This window comes from Zingiber officinale, chromosome 2B (assembly GCF_018446385.1).
Source record: "Zingiber officinale cultivar Zhangliang chromosome 2B, Zo_v1.1, whole genome shotgun sequence".
Taxonomy (NCBI): Eukaryota; Viridiplantae; Streptophyta; class Magnoliopsida; order Zingiberales; family Zingiberaceae; genus Zingiber; species Zingiber officinale.
Genome location: NC_055989.1, coordinates 90,133,317 through 90,156,254, shown reverse-complemented (window position 1 = coordinate 90,156,254; position 22,938 = coordinate 90,133,317). Strand labels below are relative to the sequence as shown.

The 22,938-nt window shown below is 37.0% G+C and overlaps 2 protein-coding genes and 1 pseudogene across 5 annotated transcripts; 1 reads left to right on the top strand and 2 right to left on the bottom strand.

Moving 5' to 3' along the window:
- Positions 1-5,897: 5,897 nt before the first annotated feature.
- LOC122046302 (N-acetylglucosaminyl-phosphatidylinositol biosynthetic protein gpi1-like) lies at positions 5,898-13,783 on the bottom strand. 4 transcript variants are annotated; one of them, XM_042606914.1, is made up of 10 exons: positions 13,156-13,532; positions 12,825-13,014; positions 10,084-10,455; positions 9,844-9,984; positions 9,638-9,741; positions 9,329-9,550; positions 8,752-9,249; positions 7,123-7,532; positions 6,313-6,406; positions 5,898-6,243 (listed from the first exon to the last, which is right to left on the bottom strand). In XM_042606914.1, exons 2-10 carry the CDS (start codon positions 13,005-13,007, stop codon positions 6,132-6,134), a joined length of 2,136 nt encoding a protein of 711 aa, XP_042462848.1. In that variant the 5' UTR covers positions 13,008-13,014; positions 13,156-13,532; the 3' UTR covers positions 5,898-6,131. The 4 variants fall into 4 exon arrangements, with proteins under 4 accessions (XP_042462848.1, XP_042462849.1, XP_042462850.1 ...); XM_042606915.1 differs by lacking the exon at positions 12,825-13,014 and having other exon boundaries at positions 13,156-13,782; XM_042606916.1 differs by lacking the exons at positions 5,898-6,243; positions 6,313-6,406 and adding an exon at positions 6,413-7,043 and having other exon boundaries at positions 13,156-13,783.
- A 296-nt stretch (positions 13,784-14,079) lies between these two features.
- LOC122046303 (shaggy-related protein kinase alpha-like) lies at positions 14,080-18,177 on the bottom strand. Its single transcript, XM_042606918.1, has 13 exons — positions 17,923-18,177; positions 16,940-17,102; positions 16,730-16,822; positions 16,541-16,600; positions 16,125-16,397; positions 15,849-15,923; positions 15,385-15,441; positions 15,154-15,294; positions 15,027-15,077; positions 14,848-14,943; positions 14,661-14,744; positions 14,475-14,580; positions 14,080-14,379 (listed from the first exon to the last, which is right to left on the bottom strand). The coding sequence occupies exons 2-13, from the start codon at positions 17,045-17,047 to the stop codon at positions 14,297-14,299; spliced, it is 1,227 nt and encodes a 408-aa protein (XP_042462852.1). The 5' UTR covers positions 17,048-17,102; positions 17,923-18,177; the 3' UTR covers positions 14,080-14,296.
- Positions 18,178-21,090: 2,913 nt separating this feature from the next.
- LOC122048439 lies at positions 21,091-22,029 on the top strand (annotated as a pseudogene).
- Positions 22,030-22,938: the final 909 nt, after the last annotated feature.

Genomic DNA, 22,938 nt, shown 5'->3' with positions numbered 1-22,938 from the left:
CTTTCTATAACTTTTTGGGTATATTTGGGCGAAGATTATTGTTGATAATTTTGATTATCTTATGTCTTATGATAACTGCACACACCCTTCTGTTTTGGGAGGTATCTCATAAATGTAGATTTAGAGGTATGGTAATGTCATTCTGTAGATTTAAAGTTAGAGGAAATAGAATTTCGAGATCCATCTTTTTTTTTAAAAAAAAAATCAGTAACCAAAAAAAAAAAAATCATAGATAAACATGTTTAAAAAACCAAAAGAAAGCAAAATAATACCAGAAAAAGAAAAGGGCATTCATTCACTATTTGGTGATGATTTGAAATCGATTTAAGCTTCATTGACTATCCCTGGGATGATCGATTCGATCTCATGGAAGTTTTTCATCTGCCACTAGGGTAAATCAGGAAGAGCGCGCGCAGTAGCCAATCCAGACGCCCAACATCTTTTGATTGCGCTCCCTATTTAGAGAAAAATTCTACAAATATACTGTAGCTGGGGATCGAACCGCGGATGTTTGGGTGACAACCTAGATGTCCTACCACGGTATCATGCCCCGAGGATATTTTTTTAATATAATTGTGACAAAAGTCGAATACGTTCGTCTCCAGCGCCCCCGCCAACTTGTCCCAGGGTCAACACGGAAGAGGTAAATCACGGACGATTATTAATAATTTTTTTAATATAACACATGTATGGACGGTCTGATTTCACATATTCATTGTCAGATAAATACTAAAATTATTATTTTATAGTGCGTCGTAATTAATATAAATATTTGAGAAACTATTTAAACGTTTTACAGTTGCACGGTTGCACCGTCGCCGGAGATAATTTCCAAAGGTTCTTCGGAGTTAGAAGCCGCAATTCAATGTGAACAAAATATCTTTTCAAGAAAGTGGTGAAATATTTTAATTAGAAAACTTTTTTTTTGAAAAAAAAAGAGCCAAACTACGATGTTTCATTCATCGCCATGGTTTACATAAGTCCACATTCCTTCATATTAAGAAATAAAACATAATTAGCTACAATAGCCATCAGTGCGTAAGCTACGGTCGAGCTCAATAAGCTCAAAGCAAATAGAGCAAGGGTATTTATTATGCAAATGTACCATATTTCTTCTTCATTGTAAAAGTTTAAAGAATTAAAATGACTACATAAAACTTACTATTTAACTAACATTACATACAAGGTTTATTCAACCTTATGGAATTTAAATTATGGTCATATGATTAGGGATGAATAAAATCTCCATTAAATTAAAATAATCAATGAACCGATTTATTTTAAAAATTAACTTTGATTAATTTATTTTTTAAAAAAATATTAATTTATTTAATTTTATCTCAGTTATAAAATTTAAAATTCAATTAAATCGATTAAATTAAACGGTCAATGTGTCATAACGGATTAGTCTACTGATGATTCATAAATGATACTATCCACATAATTTTATCATCAATCGACTCATGATAAAAAAAAATTCAATTAATTCAGTAATCGATCATATTATATCGATTCAATTGGTGCGAGTTTAATGATAAAATTTTATATGTTCAATTTGTCAAAAAAAAAATATTGGCTCAATTTCAATTAATTTAATTCAATTGATTCAATTTTAACCAAATGGCCAACCTCCAAAATGAAGGATTTAGTAAAAAAAAAAATCTTTAAAAAATTATAATTGGGTAGAAGAGAGAAAAAAATATGGGATAAAATGATAAAATAAATAATAAGTAACATATAGATTGCAAAATAAAATTTCCAAAAATTGTGCTAGGAATTATATTTATAACTAAATTAGTGTAAGGACATGGTGGATTTTAATGTGATCAACTAAGTTAAATTAAATTATGTGATTTAATGTCTTGTATTTAAGTGTACAAGGACTTAGGAATACAAGAAGTCGAGCGAAAGACACAATAGCAATATGAATGACATAAGAAGGGTCGACAGGCTTGGTGCATTCAAGGGACAAAGAGCTACAAAAGAGGGGCAGACGAGGACATGCACTATGCTTCCGAGGGACAAGAAGTCGGATAAGAAGACTGCTCGAGGAGACAGCCAGAGTTAGGTTTGAGTGATCTCAACTTTGGATGTCCGGAAGATTACCCAAGCGACTGAACAAGTCAACCTGAGTTAACTATGTCCAGGTGCCTAGACCCTGGATCAGGTCTAGGCGCTTGGACCAGACGCCCAAATCAACTCCAGGCGCCTGTACCAGGTCTAGGCACTCGGGATGTCCTGGATACATCAGCGACCCATTGCAACAAGGATTAGATTGGAGTCCACGTCAACAAGACTCCAGATGCTCGGACTGGGTCTAGGTGTCTCGGACCCGATAAACTGTCGACAAAGAGTCATTACAAAATGGATTGAGGCGACCATATCCAGACACCTAGACCTAGTCCAACCGCCCAGGAGCTGCCACATTAACAAATGGCTAGTTGCGACCAATGGATTATAAATGGAGCCCTGGTCTTCGAAGTTTAAAACAACACACTCCACTTTCATTTCCGAATTTGCGTTTTAGTTCGTTTGTTCGTAAAACGTTGTAAGGGGCTACTATACCTCCGGCTCCGTCGAAGAAGGAGCTTGATAGTGCATGCTCAACTGCATTGGATTAGCAACCTCCTGGGTTGCAAATCAAGCAATGCTTAGTGTCCTTTTTCTTTTTATGTTATTATTTTTTATTAATTAATGTGTGTTTATCCTTATTAAGTTAAGAAATAAGAGAAGTGCTAACTTTAATTGCAGGCTATTCACCTCACCATCTATCCGGCTTACCGGGACCTATAAGTGGGTATTAAAGCATACCGCTCTAGAAGGACTAACCGTCTGCTAAACCGAGGAGACAATGGTCAAACCAAGCAACTATCCGTCACAGTTCAAGGGGAAGTTCACACTCTGAAAACACTGGATGGAGGTATTTTTCAAAATTGATTTCGACATTCTTTTAATAATTAAATATGATTTTGTAATACCCTTAGACCAACATGGAGAAGAAAAGGAAGAGCATTTGTGGAACAAAGAGCATAATAACTTCATGGTAAATGGAAGAGCTAAACTCCACCTGCTGAGTGTTCTTCTACCCCAAGAAGTCAATCAGATCGGTAACTACAACTTAGCGAAAGAATTCTGAGAGAAGTTCCTAGAATTGTACGAAGAAATCTCGGAGGCCAAACTTGTAAGATGAGACTCGCTCCAGAATCAACTAACGAACCTTTGGCTGAAAGAAGGAAAGTCAGTCGCTCAACTGCACGCTAAACTGAAGGAGCTGATAACCAAACTTATAAATCTCGAAGAAATGGTAATGAATAAAGCTCCATAAGGCATGCTCTTAATACTTTCCTGAGGATCTTGGATTGGACATCGATAATTGACTCCTACTATATCTCTAAAGGATTTACAAATACGCTAGGTTAGCACTGATGGAGGCACCAAGAAGACAACAAAAGCTCATCCGAAATGAACATTGATGAAGAGGGATACGTCGGAAGAAAACAACAATTAAGGGGAAATGCCAGAGTATGAGAATAACACGGTGAGTGAGGTATGTTCCTTACCCTAAAAAAATTATACGAGATCATAAAAATACTTTCTAGAAGTTCATATAAATTAAAAACAAAGCTTGCACTATTCAAAGATAAAATTCCGAATTAAAGGTTACCTTAGCAAATATATTTATTAGAAGATTATGATAGGTTGGAAATTAAAAATGACAAATTAAAGGATGAAATAAAAATATTATAAAAGAATTATGCATATTGAAATGTTCATAATTTTAGAAATTTTCAAGGGCTTAATTGATATTTTAAATTTTAGAAAGACCAAAATAGAAAAGTGACATAAAAATATATTCTAAAAAATTATCTTGTAAATCTAGTACTTATTTTAGAGTTTTAAATCATACTTAGTCTGATTAGATTTAATTTTTATGCATATTTTAATTTTAATTTATTTTAATTTTTAACATTATTTATAAAATTAATTATTTCGTATACTTACTTTTTCATATTTTGCGTTGAAAATTTTTTCTATGGTAAATGATGATATTATCAACTAACAGAAAGCTTTTCAAATTTTTTTAAATTATTATATTATTTTTTTCTTTTGAAAAATAAATTTTAATGATTAAAATTATTTCAAAAATTGTTTTTTTTTAAATCTTATTTTTTGTGATAATAAATTAGGTTTTTTGCTAGATTAAATTTTTTTGATAATTATATTTTTTTAATAAATTTTTAATTAAAAATATAATTTAAAATTTAAAATTTTTTGGAGTTTAGTCTTGAAAAACCTAATTTTTCAACTAAAAATCGTCATACAACAAATTAATTAGTAAAAATTACTATTTTTAAAAAATAATTTCAGTAAAACATAAGTTTTTGTATGCTTTGTTTAAAACTTATAGAAATGTTTTTAATATTTCTCTAAATGTTTTTTTTTATATTTTCTTAAGATATTTTTATGTGAAGGGGAGAAAATTAAGAATTATGTTAAGGGGAAGGTATAAAATTTAATATTTTTTCTTCAATTTATTGTAAATTTATCACTTGTAATAACTGCATATTTATTTGTTTAAATTGTTTTTTTATTTGTTTTAAACTCTAACTTAACTTGGGTTGATGCACATTAAAAAAAAAATATTGTAAGTACCCAGAGTGAGTTTTGATGTGATCAACCGAATTAAGTTAGAATATACGGTTTGATGTCTTGTGTCTAAACGTGCAGGGACTTAGGAACACAAGAAGTCGAGAGTAAGACGCAGCGAGCTAAAATGCTAACACGGGAAGCTAGTCAACGGACTTGATGCATCCGAGGGACGAGGAGCTACAAAGAGTACACCGAAGGATGAGAAGTACGCACACGACATTTCCGAAGGACGAGAAGACAGCTCGTGGAGAAGACCAGAGCTGGGTTTAGGTGAACTCAACTCTGGACAGTCGGAAGATCACCCAAGCGACCGGATTAGTCAACCTGAGTTGATTGTGTCCAAGCGTCCGGACTCTAGACGCTTAGACCAGGTATAGGCGCCCAAGATGTCTTGGTCAACGACCTGTTGTAGCAAGGATCAGATTGGAGTCCACGTCAACAAAACTCTAGGCGCCCGGAACAGGTCCAAGCGCCCGGGATAGATAAATTGTCGACGAAGAGCCGTTACAAAATGGATTGAGGCGGCCACGTCCATGCGCTCGAACATGGTCTAAACACCCAAGAGTTGCCACGTTAGCAAACGACTAGTTGCGACCAGTGAACTATAAATAGAACCCTAGTCCTCGAAGTTTAAAACAACACAGTACTTTCATTTCCAAATTCGTGTTTTAATTCCATTTATTCTTAAATGTTGTAAGCTGCCTCCGGTAAAAAAGGAGCTTGATAGTGCGCATTCAACTACCTTGAATTAACAACCTTCCCGATTGCAATTCAAGTAATTCTTAATGTCACTTTTCTTTTTTATGTTATTATTTTTGATTAACTAATGTGTGTTTGTCCTTACTAAGTTAAGAAATAAGAGAAGTGCTAACTTTAATGGCATACTATTCACCCTCTCTAGCCAACCTACTGGAACCTACAACATAACATATACTCATATTCTAATATGTACTCCTACCACTCCTAGTCACTTGAGGATCGACTATAAACTGACTCTATGATTTACCTCCACATAACTTGAGGACAGACTCTGATAGACACCTCGCCTTTTGCTACAATATTCTTTATCTGTAACATTTAGAAACTACAGATATCTAGAGACAAAAGGATGTGCATTAGACAGATCACAAGAGTTTGATTAACTTACAACATTTTGACATATCTAAATGTAAACGAAAAGACATTGTACAGGGGTTCATTTCAACACCATATCATATCGAATAACATATCCAATAATACAATTAGCATATCGTAACCAAGACAACCACATGCTAATGATATCAAACTCTGATGCTAAAATTCAGCTACAAAGGAAACACATTGTCAAGAGCAAAGACATTGGCAAGCCGTTCAGTGTAAAAAAACAACAAAGGCAATATCAAAGACTAGTCTAAAAGAATAAATAAATATTTATGGCAGAACCCGACACGTTTTGGTTGTAGCAAGATTCGTTATGTTGCTGATTTTTTGAGGTTGAAATATCACAATCTACCTGAAAGGACTGCAGTGTAGCATAGCTTCCAATATTCCTTGCAGGTAATTTGCATCCAGGGCATTGTAGAAGGCAAACGAGTACCTAATGTCGATGGGAATCTGCAGGAATATCCAAACTCTTTCAGTCCAGTGCAACAATTTGTTCGAGACCATTAGGAAGCGCGTCACCTTTGACCGCTGAGAAGTCCATGTGCCAGCGATGTAAAAAAGGATGGAGCAACCCCATTGAATACACCTATGTAGCAAGGTAGAATAACTTGTCCTGAAACATATTTGCATCAAAATTAGGACTTAATAGTCAACCCCATAAAGATGGTAGTAATACTGATCATATTCAAGTAGGAACTTTTTATCATACCAACTGCATTCCATCATTATTTGCAATGAGAACAAGTACTCGCAAGCTCGAATGAAAATCATTCACAGTTCTATTTCTAAGGATGGTACACAACTAGTTTAATGTGGCTCAGTTCACTTCCTACTATGACCAACTAAGAAGTGGCAGTATCTGGACAAAACATTTCCAGTAATAGGTTGATTATAGTCCTCCCCCATTTACTCCAAGTTTTTATGGGACACTAGTAATTTAAATTTTAGCAATAACAGAGAAAATTGTTCAATGCTTGACACAGACACAATTTCATATGAAATACTTAAAAAGTTGTTCCGCTGCAGATATACTCCACATAAAATTATTAGTCCGCTCCATATACTATTGGCTTGATGGCCCAAATTATTTGGGAAAAAATGAAGGAAAGAGATTGTATGGAAAAATAAATGCATGAAGCAGGTCTACAATTCGTTGTGATAATTAGACACGATCAATTTGTGCTCAACAGTTTCTTGTGTTGTTAGATTGTTGTATACTTGACACAAAATAGACACCTGAAAATGTAAAACTATAGGCAGATTAGTGATCATCCATATTTTGCCACAGAATACAAACAAATGACAGCTGAAAATTTTGGTTCTTGTTACCTATTGTAGCATAATTACAGCAAAGTTGTGAAACCAAAAAGCCCGATTCCCCACCACCAAAGCTATCACCCTGCCTTCCATCGAAACAAGGCTGTGAATAAAATTCATCAGTAATTCCATTACCAAAATCTAAGACTTCAAACCATATTCCAGAGGGAAACTTCCTTCGACTCATGATCCAAATCCACACCTCGGCATAGGGAGTAGCGTGAAGCAATGAAATAATAATCTCAAATATAATGGACAGGAAAATAATGGTTGTTATCAAACTGGTGAGGAAAATGTAGAAGACAGAAGTGGTTGGAATAAGCAACAGAAGCGGTGTAAACAAAAGAGAACCAACAACATGTTGCTCAACCGTGTAGTCATAACTATCCAAGCGTTGTCGAAGCGGATTGCGCTTCTGTCCACTGTCAGTATAGAAAAATGAACAGTTCACAAAAAAAATATAAATGAAATTATAGGGACAGAAATAACCACTATGAAAACTGAACAAAAATGTGGGTCTACATTGTAAATCTATACACGAAACTAGAAATTTTCAACAGATAGAGCTGATTAGTTAAATATATCAAAAGTAGAAAACTTAGCTAACTTTAGACATGTATGTATCCATTGAGTTAAGAAATGGCATACATCCAAGAGGAAGAGATGACTGACATATATAATCGGGCTAAATTTCATTGGAGGGTGTGTCATAGCTAACATCAATGGTTGCTGGTAGATGTTGCAGAAGTTTGGGGCAACACGATGGAGATGATTCCATGTGGCTAGATCGGAGAAAGGTTGTAATGGGAAGTGCCGACAAGGAGGGCACTGCCTTTGTTGTACATGGTTTAGTTTGTTAAGGATCTGGTGGAGGCATTGGAAGGTGTAGATGATTTTGGATGATGTTGTCACATGTTGCATGGACTCAATCTACACTTAAAAAGGCCAAGGGAGGTGCTACTGCAAGGAGTAAGGAGCAAAACATTGTTAAGATGAATAAAATTGTGAAACCGACCAAACTAAAGCATCCATCTTAATAATCCTTGCTCTTCAAACAGGAAAGTATAAGACACAGAAGAAAAGACTGCCATTTGGAGGGATAAATGTGAAGATTCAATTACAGGGTCACACATGCTATCCTCTTTTTTTTTTCTTTCTTTCTTTGCATACTAGAAATCTGACTTGAAGCTTTAGGCCACCCCACAAAGGCCCCACACTGTCACCGCTAGCCCTACCTAGAGCAAACCAACACAAATATGGGAAGACCTATTCCTCTGCAGAAGACTTGTAGAGATCTCCTCGTTGCCACCTTGCAGACCGGCACTAGCACCACAAAGGTTTTGCCACTACCAAATCCATCAGACATTCGTGACCACCAACGAGAGAACTTCTTCCTTCTCCCCCATCTATTTCATCGCCATGGGCTAACTAAGCCATCACTACTCCCAACGACTATAATCCTTCCTACTAGTGGCCACTGAATTGGTACCACCAGCACATCACAAGCATGTCGATTTCAGGAAACACATGTTCTCTTATAATCCAAAACATTTCTATAATTGTTTCAAAGGACAAACTTTAGAAGGTAAGACTCTAAATCCAGAATATTAGAAAGCATTTTCAAATTCTGAAAAAAATTACCGGAATAGACGCCATAAAGAAGCTAAAGCCTGAATCTGCTGTGAATAGAGAAAAGATATCATGTGGTGCAGAATACAAATATGAAATGTTGCCAATTTAAGCATGTCAATGCACAAGGCCACTGGAATAGTCAGGCCAAAAACTATCCCCAACAGTGCAATAACCAAAGTATAATTCTGCAAAAAAACACCAATAAAGGACCATAGGGTAGAGAAAATTTGAATTGTATTGAGAGAAATTATGCCGATAAACTCCGCTAGCTCATTATTCAGCTTAAAACCAGCTGGGACACCCATTAACCATACAGAACCTGAGCGCAACAGGTCATTAGTTATTTGATGAACAATAACCGAAATCCATGAACAGATAGTTTCAACATTAGCCAACAATAGGATTCCAAGAACAATCCCCAAGGTAACATCCATCAAAACATTAGACCAAATGAAGTGCTTCCTTAATGCAGCTTTGTGAGAATATTCAACACTTGAGTGGGAAATGCTGAAAAGATATTATCATAAGATAAGAAAAACCTTGAAAAAAATATAAAACAAAGGTGAGCTTAAGCATATTTGATTACCTGGTACCGGGAGCTTGAAGAGTAACTGGCCAGTACAGAAACTGACAGCTACGAATGTGCACATTCTTGGATGTATGTGTGAATATCTTTGATAATATAAACCAGATGGAACCATGACTCAAGGGTTTATGAAAGAATTGAAGGAATATGTATATAATTGTGGAGATAGAAGCTACAATTGCAGCCACCATGTGCCATATGATGGATGCCACTCTCAGCATTCTAAATAAGCAGCAGCAAAGTAAGAATGATACAGGAAAGTAAGAATACAGGTTGGGGTTTGTGAAAAAAAAATGCGAAGGTTAGTACTTTGACACAAAGAAGATGCTGGTCATGGGACTAAGAGTGTTTTCCACTAGCTCCAAGAATGTTTTGGCAGTATTTGAACAATTGAGTGCCAAAAGAACTGTCTCCTGGAATAAATAAATTGATAATTTTAAAAAATAAACTGAAAAGGAAATAAACAAAAAAATAAAATAAAAATTGTAAAAGGAAAGTAATTCACAAGATCATACCAAATTATTGACTACAGGCTTCTTGTATATTTTCTTCACCCATTTTGGCTTCTTTGACAGCAAATCAATATTCTCAGGAGCATGCCAAGAACTCAAAGAGACATGACTTACACCAAAGGTTGGGACTTCATATACTATTATCTGGGATTAACACAAAAAGATAAAATTTTGGGAGATAGAAGATGGCAAATTAAGCACAAATGAACCAACAACAACAGGAGTTTTTCAAGACTTACATACGTGGAAATCAACAGGGGTCACTATATCACCATTGTGATGGACATGATGTAGATATGGAATCTGTTGATTCCTCTTGTACAGGATTCTTTGGGGTTTACATAGCAGCATAAAAATCCAGTTATTGCATCCCAATGAAGACAGGAAGTAAGGTTCTATGAAATTCATGCAATCACAGTGCCATTTTCCATTATTTTGACAAGCTTTCAGTTCTTTATAGCATTCATCATTGAACTGTTTCCTGAAAGGAAGTCCACCATTCTGACTACATACTGGTCTTAATTTACCGCCATCAGTTAAGCAATATCCCAGAAGAGAAAATGTGAAAGACTCCAGTCTTAATGGCATCTTTTGATTGGCAGACACCAAGATTTCCTAAACAAACAAAAAAAGCATTCAATTCTAAAAAGAAACTTTTCAAAATTTTTTTGCATTCAAACAATAGGTTATCAAATCAAAGTTAATTGTTTTGATCAAATATCAAATCATAAATTGAAAAGTTCACAAAAAGAATCATAAAATATGTTAAAAAATATTGCTAATTAATTAAAAAATATTTTGATATCTAAACATATGTCACGATAATATAATATTCCATTTGATAGCATAATAGAACAAATGGAATAAGTTGGCAATGATTTTTAACGAGGGACTAGAATATTGTTCGATGCTAGTTGGCCCAGGCAAAACATCTTGTTCCGCCCATCATCTAACATGCAAAACTTATCTGAGAGGGTGAAACTCAATGGAAACTTGAAAAATTGTGTAGCACCAACTGCAATGACAAAGTTTCCACAACTTCAATTTTTCAAGTGGCAATGAAGCTTTGGAACATGTCTAAGTTGACCATGAAGTTTCCCTTACCTATTCGAGATGATGGAGAAGCTTCCATGATCCATCTGAGACGACAACAAATCTTCCACAGTCTATTTAAGATGACTACGAAGCTTCTGCGACCTCAAAGACAACGACAAATCTTTTATGAGTTTTTAAGATGACAATGGGACAAACAATCTACTCAAGGCTTTCGCAAGTTGCTCGAGACTCCATGAGCTTCCATAAGAAGACTGGGCAATGAGGTTAAGCCAATTGGGTTTTCTATTCTTTTTCTCCTCTAGTCTTCTTCTTCTTTATCTTCTAACTTTGCTCCAATTCCTTCCTCCTATTGTGTCCGTGTCTTCGGCACCATGTGTTATTACTGTTGGTACGACACTAAAACATCTTATTCCAATCGGGGATCAAATCTTCAGCTCTTAATGAAATTTAAAGCTGATAAGATTTACTTCTTCTGAATCATTCATAGGCATCAAGTTCACATTGGCTAACATCAATCATGCCTATTTTTTTTACCACTATATTTCTATTTTATAATAGAAAATTTATAGTTTTTATCCTTTTATAGTAAATTCAATCTAATTTCTAGTATATTAAGTTCAATTTAATTTCTTATGGCCTTCTTTTATAATAAATTCAATCTAATTTCTAGCATATATTGAGTTTAATTTAATTAGTTTTAATTGGTTAGCTTGAATTTCTTGTTTATGGAATCATATAAAATAATATTTCTGTTGAATCAAATTGTATTGAATTGCATCGTGGCTATTTTCACTTCTTATCCGTATGTAAGAATTGTATTGTTTTATATGTGAACCGTATTATATCGCATGGTACAAATTGTAAATTGTATAATTCTAGCAACTATCTTAAGTAACCATAAGAAAAATGAACCATAACAATGTGTCTTCTTAAACTACCAGCATACTTTCTAATCAAGTGTAGTAATATTATATCTTCTCGGCAATAATATAACAGTAGATTTTTTATGCAATATAGGTGACTTAGTTGTAGATGACAATCCACCTTTAAAATAAAACTCATCAAATTAGTAAGTTAGCATAATCATAATAGCTGGGACTTCTGCCTGTTGTTGTATATGAATGATAAGTTTATCCATATTTAGTATTAGACTAAAACCTAAAACTCCAAAATTTAACAAGGGTGACCAAAAGCTATTGGTATAAGAAACTCCAACAAAAATTAAGGATGAGACATCTAGGATAAGTTGCATGGAACTAGCAGCCAGGTTTCTTATTCTAGGTTAATCAATTATTGTAGTAATAAATGCAAAGCTAACAAAATAACATGGGTGGTATATCATGTAAAGACTTTCAAGAATAAAATACTTGCAAATTTGGGAAAGTATTAAACAACTATTCCTTCTCCTAAAAAACCTTGTAGTGTTTCTCCTTTAAATATAAAAAAGACAAAGACATACAGAAGGGGGCATTGGAGCAAAAAGAGATATTAGTACACTAGATACTAATCATTAAGTTCCTCAAGAGTTCCAATACTTTGCATTACAAATGATTCAAATATTGAAAGTTAAAACAACTTTTCATCCAGATCTTTTGCAGTCACTAATATCATTGCTGCATCCGGGATGCTAAGTTCAACTGAAGCAATCTTATATCATCATACAAAGAAAGCATATCATTCCCAAACACAATGTGCTGAGAATGTTAGAGAAGCTTCTCGATATGAATGATATCTATCTATATTATGAAAGCACATTGTTCCCAAACAAAATTTTCTTGAGAATGTCAGAAAAACTTCTTAGCATCTCAATTCATTTCAAATATAGAAAAAAAAAATTAATATCACAAAAAACATATAGGAGCATATTCTTTAATGAAATTTGCTCAAACACTCAAGCTGCATTAGTAACACTCTGGCAATTCGCTGACCTCAAGATTAGTCTGAAAAGGATGGGTTAAAATTTTAGCTGAAGAAATTGCAGCTGCTATGACAATGTCAATAGAATCAACAGAATCCATAAACCAACCAAAGAGAAACAGGCCAGAACTGGAGGTGGAGGTCAAGAGCTGCTGAGGCCACCATACTCTATAATTTCTTCCTCCCATTTTCATAACCTCACTAGCAAAATTATATAAAGGATAAGAATGAGGTAATATGAAAGTCAACAAGCAATGGTGCAGCATGCTGAAAGCAACCGAGCAACAGAAGCATCAATCCATTCGTAAGACAAAGAAAGATCAAAACTTTAAGTCAACTAACCAAAGGAATGCTCATTTTGCATTGGAGGAGATGAAGAGGAATTAATAGAAGATCCACGCTCTGAAAAGAGACTTTGGATACTAGAAGAGTTCCGCACATGGGCAAATCTCCCACTTGCTCTGTCGCCAATACTTGCACAGCAAAAACTAGGAGCCGAGGTAGCTTCTCCTCCTATCGTGTGGTTCCCTTTGGAATCTTAGACGCGAGCAACTGCTGGATCAAATAAGTTGGCAAAAGAGAATTGTTAGGAATAGGAGTGACAGGTTGGTTGTTATCTGCTTGGGTGCCGGATCGAGTCCAATGGGCCGCCGGGGTTTGAGATCGGAGGGGATCTCCTCTACAGCGGACAAGGACGACCGTTCATCGATGTCTATGCTCTTCTTCTTCTTCTTCTTCTTCTTCCTCGATTCGGCTATAGAACGATGTTGGTGGTGCCGGGACTCGATACTCGGGATTGCTCCATTGGAAGCTCGGCTGGTGCTCTCCGGAGATGTTGAGGTGGTCACGCCTACGACCAACGTAACGTGAGGGTTACATTTGGGCCTGGCCGGCGGAGAAGCTACAACATATTTTCAGTTTGACCCCCCGAGTTTATTTTTCTTTAATTTGATACCTAAACTCATCTGTCATCAATATATAGCTCATAAACTTGTGTTTTAATCGGTTTATGTTGCGTTTGCACTAGAGGTGCAAATAAATATATCGAGCTTTTCGAATTGACTCTGAAAAATATTTGATTTGTATTTAAAATTCGAACAACTCGAGTTAAACTCGAGCTTGAATTTCATTTTGAATCGAACATGAGTCATAATCGACCATGAGTCATGAGACCATGCTGGCAAGAATCCTACCGATCAGCCATCGCATACCTTCAACATTGGCTTGTGTTAAGGGAACTGGCCCTCGATAGCATTCATCCACTGGTAAAGAAACAAAGAAGGTTGGAAGTTTTCTATGAAGTTTCACTGCATACAGCAGATAATGCCCAAACATTCGATCTGCATAAATCCTGTCTCGGGAAAACAGTATGCGGTTTCATCAGGAGAAATGCTACGACGGATGATTAAGACGACGACAATAACATCAACAGGTATACGATTCCACATCTGGGTTACACAGGCAATGCACTTAATAGAGTATATCACAGTCCCAAGAAGGTGCATTGCTTCCTTGCATGCTCTGGAATCAACTTGGCTACGATTTCCACTGGAACACCCTTTAACTCTGTTTATCATCAAAGATCCACAAAACATTATGTTTTTTGAGAGAACAAGATGAACAAGTAGTGTAAGAATAATCTTCCAAGCATGCAGACTCACCATGCGGCTTGAAGTTAAAGAGAGGAGGTAGGCACCGACCGCTATTTGGTAATCGAGCATTTGGATCTCGAAGTTCATTAAAGAATGGGTGGATCAATGCTTCCAACTGCATGAGTAGCAATTAAATACATGGATTTGCAAATAGGGCCCTCTGCTCAAGTCGATAAATTTCTAGAATATACTCACAGCGGTACTCCTCAACTTTGGCGAATACTGAAGAAGTCGGGAGACAAGATCTACTGCCAGAGGAGGCATTCTTTTATGGAAAATCTGTATATCGAAAAATATTGCTGAAATTGTATGCACAACAGCTAAAGAACAATAAAATATGCAGAATGTGGAAACAACAAGACTAAATATTAACAAGATATACCTTGTGCCATGGATGAGCTTTCATCTGGGGAAATTTGAACTCCTTGTATTTGGGATTCATGCATTTAATTTCTTCTCTTGTTGGAGTACCCAAAATCTTGACCGAGTGAAACAGAAGGATTAAAACAAATGATACTAGAAATGGCGATAATTTAGGTTTAGGAGAAAAGAAAGAGGTACCTTGATAATTTCTACAAGCTGATTAACTCCACTATCTCCAGGAAAAAGTGGCTGTTGATGACTCCAAAAATAAATTATTAGCATGAATGAGTTCTGTTAAAAGAAAATTATAGTGTAAGAAGTTTACCTGTCCAAGGAGGAGTTCAGCAAGAACACAACCAGCTGACCATATGTCAATAGCTGTTGTATACTCTGTCGCACCAAAAATGAGCTCAGGGGCTCGGTAATATCTAGAACATATATAGGATATATTTGGTTCCCCTTTAACCTGTTTAGCACAAAAAAAAAAATCATCTAAATTTAGGCAAAGCCAACGCAGGTAGCATCTATAGCACACAATTAAGGGATGAAGACATACCAAGACTTTCGCACTTCCAAAGTCGCATATTTTCAACTGATGTGTGTGCGGGTTGACCTGTTACAGAATGTAATGTTAGTAGTTTTACCATGAAAGTATCTAATACAAGTTAGATTTTTCAACTAAACAACCTGTACATACATATATGATTTAGTGCATGTCCATATATCAAATGTGACGTAGGTGCATGTAGAACATTGCATGTCAAACGAGTATGCAACTGTGAATAACATTCATCAATAACGAGTGGCACAAATAGATATAGACTTCAAAGAAATCTACTACAGTTGAAAAAGTAAAAGCATTTTGAGCGCGTACATCTGACATTACTTGTTTGACCAGTGGATGGACAAAAAAACAAGGCTCTTATGTTTATTACTCATACACTGACACAAGTATGAAGTAACAACATCATGACGAAAAAAGAAAAACCTATTTTCCAAATGAAAAGTTGAACAACATACCAAAAGATTTTGTGGTTTGATGTCTCTGTGGCAAACTCCAATGCCACCATGCATATAGGCCAATGCTCTACAAATCTGTGGATACCAAAGAAAATCAGCATTTATGCTTTTTGAAATTATCTATATTTGTTCTTTCATTAGTAACAAATAATTAGGTGTGCCAATTGGTAGTTATCCAGCATGCAACATACTTGTCATAATAAGCAGAAAGCTAATTGTCAAACCATCACAAACTTGCAATGAACTCTCACAACTCAATATAAGTTTAGGGTTTACCTGATACATATAAAGCTTCACATATATCAACGGCATGCGCTGATTCATCTTGTTGTAGTGTTGAATTACTCGATGAACAGTCTCAGGCACATACTCAAGAACCAAGTTAAGATATGGTTCTTCTTTTACAGTTGTTGAAAAGAAACAGTGCTTCAAGCACACAACATTTGGATGGTCAAGAAGCCGCATAGTTTGCAATTCACGGTTCTTATACCTCTTGTCTTGGAGAACCTTTTTTATAGCTACTGTCTCCCCTGTCTCAAGAGATTTAGCCTAGCAGGAAAGTCACAAGAAAAAAATTATACAAAAACTGGAGAGAAAAACAAATCTCTATGCTGAAGGATAAGCACCAAACACAAATTCAACACTCAGGGACTATGTTCTACCATACTATTAAATGGGTCTGCTGAAGTTACCTGGAATACAACTCCAAATGATCCATGCCCTATTACACGCTCAGCCATGTAACTTATAGTCTGCCAGGCATTTAAGTATTGGCAACTGATAAATTAAGTGCAAACCAACAACTGTAGAAAAACCACTAGGAATTGACCTAATTGTCAAGTTATTTACGCCATTTCAAAGCATTAATACTTACAGCTTACCTGTTTTGGCTGGCCATTTCTGCCACCAATAGTTGTCACAATTATATGACCCGTCTCTGTCTCATTGCCATCAATTACAGTAGCTTCCACTTCCTAAATTAAAGTATAATCACTGTCAGGTATGAAAATGTGTCTATCAATAACTACGGTGTATTGTCATTCTATTAGGAAGGAATTTGGTTATACTCATTAGAAAACGCATGCACTTACTTTATCATCTCTTATGTGCATATCATTCATTTCATCTGGCAACCTATCAACAGAAAGACTACTACCACCAGCATTGTTTGGCCCCGATGTGGGTGCCATAGAAGCCATCTGGTATGAACCTTGTCCAGTCCTTCATAAAGAAAAAGATCCTAAGAGTGCATACCTGCCCAAAAAGGAGGGTTTCAACATGATGGTTGTTTCAAGAAAAAAACAAGAGAAATTCATGCAATTGTCAAAATTGTGCAAACACATGAGAATAAATCAACAGAGCACATGAAGATGCAGTTCCAAGACACAGGCATGTGAATTAAAGCATAAGCTCCCAACCAAAAACTATAATAACATGAAAATCTTATTATTACGAGCCTACTCCTACATGTGCAGATTAATGTCTATGACTATTCTGGCAGTCTCCAAAGACATTTTTGGTCGCCCAAAAATCAAAACCCCACAAGTCCACAACAATCATCCACAAACTGTGCCATGAATAACTCAACTTCATGAAATTAAATACGTAAGCATGCTGATCTCAAACACTTAAACAATTATTGAATCAAACACAAGGCACCAAAACCTAATTTCAAACAGAAATACACAACAACGCATAAGAATCCTTGTCTAGAACAGTTTCAAATGACATTAAAAGCATAAAACCTTCTTTTTTGCCAAAATATTTCGATGCAAGTAATGAAATCTGAAGTAAAAGGAGTTCAAAATCCAAACTTTGCAAATCCAAGGCTCAAAAGGAAATTTTTTGAGCTCGTAAATCTACTAGATGGCAACATATCCTAAAGCACATCCTCCAAACACGAAACCCTATCATTTAGCACCACAAATCGAGGTAATTACAGATATACACACAAGCACCAACAGAAAGCAAAACACAAAGGTATGCTGTTAAATGCTTTAACAAGAGGATGACAAATTTCCCTAGTGGTCATACAGAAATCAAAAGAAATAATGACTGGGGACGAAATGCTCACCAGATGCAATCGAGGCCACCCAGTATTTGACAAACAACAACGGAGATGAGATCCCGCTAAGAGATGGAGATAGATCGTCTCATCGATTCCTCCCCTCGCTCTCCTTCTTCTACGGTCCCCTCTTAGGGCTGGAGGAGGGTCGCGAGGACGGTGCGTACGCCGTACGCGAGATCAGGTTCGCCTTTACTCCTTCCCACACGATTTTTTTCCTGACCGCCATTTTCAGCGATATTTTTTTTTTTTGTAATTTAGCCCCTGGACTCTTAAGGACAAATCACGAAGGAAATAAAATGGAAAAAAAAACGTTATAAACGAGTTGAGTTTATTTAAGAAGTCAGGGAAATAATTGTTGGAAAATTTTTACTATTTACTATGTTACTGTTTTATTAAAAATAAATCTGATCATTTATTAATTAATTTTAAAGAAGTTAAAAATAATATTATATTAATGTCTGTTTTTTATATAAAAATAATTTTAAAATTTATTAATAATTTTTTCTAATTATTTTTTATATACAAAAATATATATTATCATAGTTCTCTTTAGTCGTACGTCTTAAAATTGATAACACCATGAACGAATTTTTTTTTTATAAATTATCTTGGGCCAACAAAATTAGAAAGCATATTTTTTCTCAACTTTTTATCTAAGATCAAATATAATATCTATTCTTATCAATTTAGTATCGGATATGAAAGTCGTCGAATTTTAGTTTCGTATTGAAAAATATTAGGACAATATAGTTGATTCAAATCAAAAGGTGCAAATTCAAGACATCTAAGGTTGTGAAATGAAAATTTTAAAGAAAAAATTCAAACAATGCAAGATTTAAAGTTTGTAGTCGGTATTAAAATTTTATTTTATTTTTTCATTTCAAAATTAATAATATGGGTGGAATTGATAATGAATGATGTATAAAAAAATGGATAATATAGAGTCGATGAAAGAGTTATAGAGATCTTTTAAAGGTAAAGAGAATGATATATTTTTATATTTTTATGTGATATTGAGTTGATATATTTTAGATTAAAAAAAAATCATATAATGCTTGAGCCATTAGATAGGCTCATAAGACTTGGACGATCCTAAATCAACGGATGTAGGCATATGGTTTATGCGCATTAAATACTAACTAATATTTTATCACTTGGATTTATTTTTTTTACCTGTCTTAAGTGTAAAGTGTGTAACGTATTAATGGTCAACCTAAAACGGTTGAATATTAACCGATTACAGGTTCAGTCATTAATCGTCAATTGCTAGTGCTAAAGGTCATTAATTAATACGTTAATCACTGTTAAAGTACTGAGCCTATTGAAGAGAGGCTCCTTCCTTAGCAATATAGTGTTATCCCCTTAATTTGATGGCATGACTGAGCGTAAGGATCGGCTTATTGCTCCTTGGATTCAACATAGTGGGCATGTGCGCAAGACATGCCAAGTAGCGGATGAATTTGTGATAGTGCGTGAGGGCTATCCAAGCACAAGTCGAACAGGAGGTTGACTTGACGATGGCAAACAGATGCAAAGGTTGGACCAAGTATGACTTGCAGAAAAGGTGAGTCGTGGCATGCAGTGGGCGCATGTGATGCAACATGAAGGATGGTGTAGTAAGGTGACTATTCGGCCTAAGCCCATGAAGCAGAAGCATGAGCCAAGAGAATGAGAGTACAAGAGTTGCTATTTTGTTCGTATTCGTTGTTCTTTAAAGCTGCCCAAGACCCTCCTTTATATAGGGGTTCTAGAGCTTATCGGATGACCTGATCTTCGGGATCAGGTTTTGACTCGAGAGGGATCGGTCGACCGAAGCTGCTGTACCTGCCCAGTCTTCCGTCCAGGTGCAGTCTCTGTGGATCGAGCTTGGGTTCGGTCGACCGATCGGCCAACGGTCTCCAGCTGAGTTGGCCCGATCAAAACGCTCGACTGAGTCTCTGGATAAACTTGGGTTCGGTCAACCGATCATGAGGTTCGGTCGACCGATCACTTCATCGCTGGCTGATGTGATGCTGACGTGTCACTAACGGCTGTGCTCTGATGCAAAGGGGTTCGGTCGACCGATCAGGGTGTTCGGTCGACCGAACCATTGACAAGTCAACTTCCAGTTGACTTGCTCTGGTTCGGCTTCTTTGGGTGATTTCGGCCATCCGGAATAGGGCTCACCCGAACCCAGTTCCCGCCCTTCTCCTCGAGCAGTCTTTCTTCCCGGCTTTACGTCCCTCGAACACCGCGCATGTTCTTCACGCCCACCGGGTATACTCTTCTGCAGCTCTCTCATCCTTCGGACGCACCGAGCCCGTCGGCTCCCTTCCCATGCCGTCCTTCTCGCTAGCTGCGTCTTCCGCTCGACTTCCTGCACTCCTAAGCTCATGCACACTTAGACACAGGGATCAAACACAAAGCAGGACCAACCTAAACTTGGTTGATCACATCAAAACTACCACGGGGTTCAACAGTGCCAACCAAGGATACAGGTCAGTACTTATAGATTTGCGGCACAGAACACAGGGACCAAAGCATACAGGCCGTGATGTGCCAATCAAGGATACAGGTCAGGACTTATAGCCTTGCGGCACAGAACATAGGGACCAAAGCGTATAGGTCGGGATGTGCCAACTAAGAACACAGGTTAGGACTTATAGCCTTGCGACACAGAACACAGGGACCAAAGCGTACAGGTCAGGATGTGTCAACCAAGGATACACGTTAGGACTTATAGCCTTACGGAACAGAATACAAGGACTAAAGCGTACAGGTCGGGATGCGTCAACCAAGGGTACAGGTCAAGACTTATAGACTCGTGGCATAGGCACACAGATTGAAGCGGACAGATCGGGACATACGGAATCACTAGGAGTACAGGTTATGACTCAGGATAAGCGGAAGCAAACTGAGGCGTACATGTCAGGACTCAGGATAAGCGGAAGCAAACTAAGGCGTACAAGTCGGGATTTGGAATAAGCGGAATCAAACTAAGGCTTACAGGTCACAACTTACAAGGTAAGGCAGGTTGGAAGTTCAAAGAACAGGACATGCAGGATAGGGACGGACACAGGTCTAGAGTGGGGAAGTGACAAACACATGTCAGGAAAGGCAAGCCCACGCCCACAGATCGAGCCCGGAAGATACAGGGACCTAGTCCAGGATTAGGATTAACAGATTGGGGTAAGCATGCACTACACGACAAGCAAACCAGGGAATCGTAACAGTCTGTCAGGGAATAATCACTGTCTGTCAGAGAATATGCTAACGGTCGGATGTTCATCGCCCGATGATTCCTTCCTAGACCTATAGGAGGACGCCACGTGTTATCCACCACCAGACAACGCCTGACACCCGACATTCCCTGACACCCGTCAGACTTCAGAAGCACCCATTGCAGTATAAAAAGGGAAGCTTTGTCTCTTACGCAGGTATGCTCACTCGTCTTTACACACTTATCTTTCACTTTTCGTCCTTTCTTTGTGCTTTTAAGGAAAAAGTACCTGACTTGAGCGTCGGAGGGTCTGACCCGGGGACTTTTTCCGACTCGTGGGCTCGTCCGAGTGTGTGCAGGACCCTTGCTTCGTCATCACCCCTCATCATCCACTCGTGTAAGCTTTTCCGGCGGGTGCCAGATCGACCAGGCTTCGCAGCGACTTTCCGTTAACCCTAGTGACAGCGCGACCGACCTCTATCCGACTCAGCTTCCAGACGGGATCAGATATATATTAAAAATATACTTATCGGAAGCTCTTTTATTTGGGATGATTCAGCTCAAATTAACGTAGAGGATACCTTCCTTTTCACCTCTGAATCTGTCAACGAGGGGCACCCTCACAAGCTCTCTGATCAGATCTCGGTTGCAGTCCTCGACGCTTGCCTCGAGCAGGATCCTCGTGACGGCAAGGTTGCATGTGAAACCTGCACCAAGACCAACATGGTGATGGCATTCGGCGAGATCACCACCAAGGGCGATATCGACTACGAGAAGAATGTCCGCAACACTTGCCGTTCCATCGGATTCACCTCCGATGATGTCGGCCTCGATGAGGCCACCGCAACGTGCTTATGTACATCGAGCCACAGTCATCTGACATTGCCCAGGGTGTTCATGGCCACTTCACTTGAGCGCCCAGAGGAGACTCCTGAGCTGATGCTCGAGACTGCGGCTTATGGACATTTTGGGAGGGATGATCCAGACTTCACCTGGGAGGTCGTCCAACCCCTCAAGTTGGAGGAGCCATCTGCATGGATGGGATCTCGTCGTATGTTACTATCTTCATTTGACTGGTGTCGTTTGCTTTGTACTTCTTAGCTTTATTGTGTTGGTACAAGATTGCCTCCCTAGACGTAGCTATTGGATTGTAGCCAGACTTGCAGTCATCTACAGATACACTAGCTTGTTCCTGTGTCTATGGAAGAAAAAAAATCACTTTTTACTGGTGACTTTTGCTGTCCAACTCCCCTTTCCATTGCCACTTGATGTTTCTTAAGCATTTTTCACTAACAATCTCCCATCTCTAAGCTGTCTAAATTCCGTGGGCGTATTAATCGTTTAGTTAAAAAAAAATTAACAATCTCTAATCCAATAGGGGGAAACAGTAAATTCTAATGAAAAGAACAATCAGCCAAATAATAATCTTTTCGCTTGCTTAAATCACTCAAAATAAGTTTTTCTCCTTTCTTTTGGCTATCTCAACATTGTCCTTTAGATTGTGTTTACATGGGAGAGCAAAAATCAAAATTAAAGAAAAATTTTCAAAGTAAAATTTTTTTCATTATCTACTTCATTAAAATTTTAAAAAGGAAGAGAAACACAACCTATCAACGGATGATTTTAAAATCAAATATCGATCACCTCAAAATCACACGAAAAACAACGGATAAAAAAAAATTAACGCATATTCCCCTTTCATTGACAAAATTACACCATATATATTAAAAAAAACACATATACCCTTATTAACTGATAAAATTACACCATATACCTAAAAATTTAATACATATATTCTTTTTCAGTTACAAAAATTACATCTC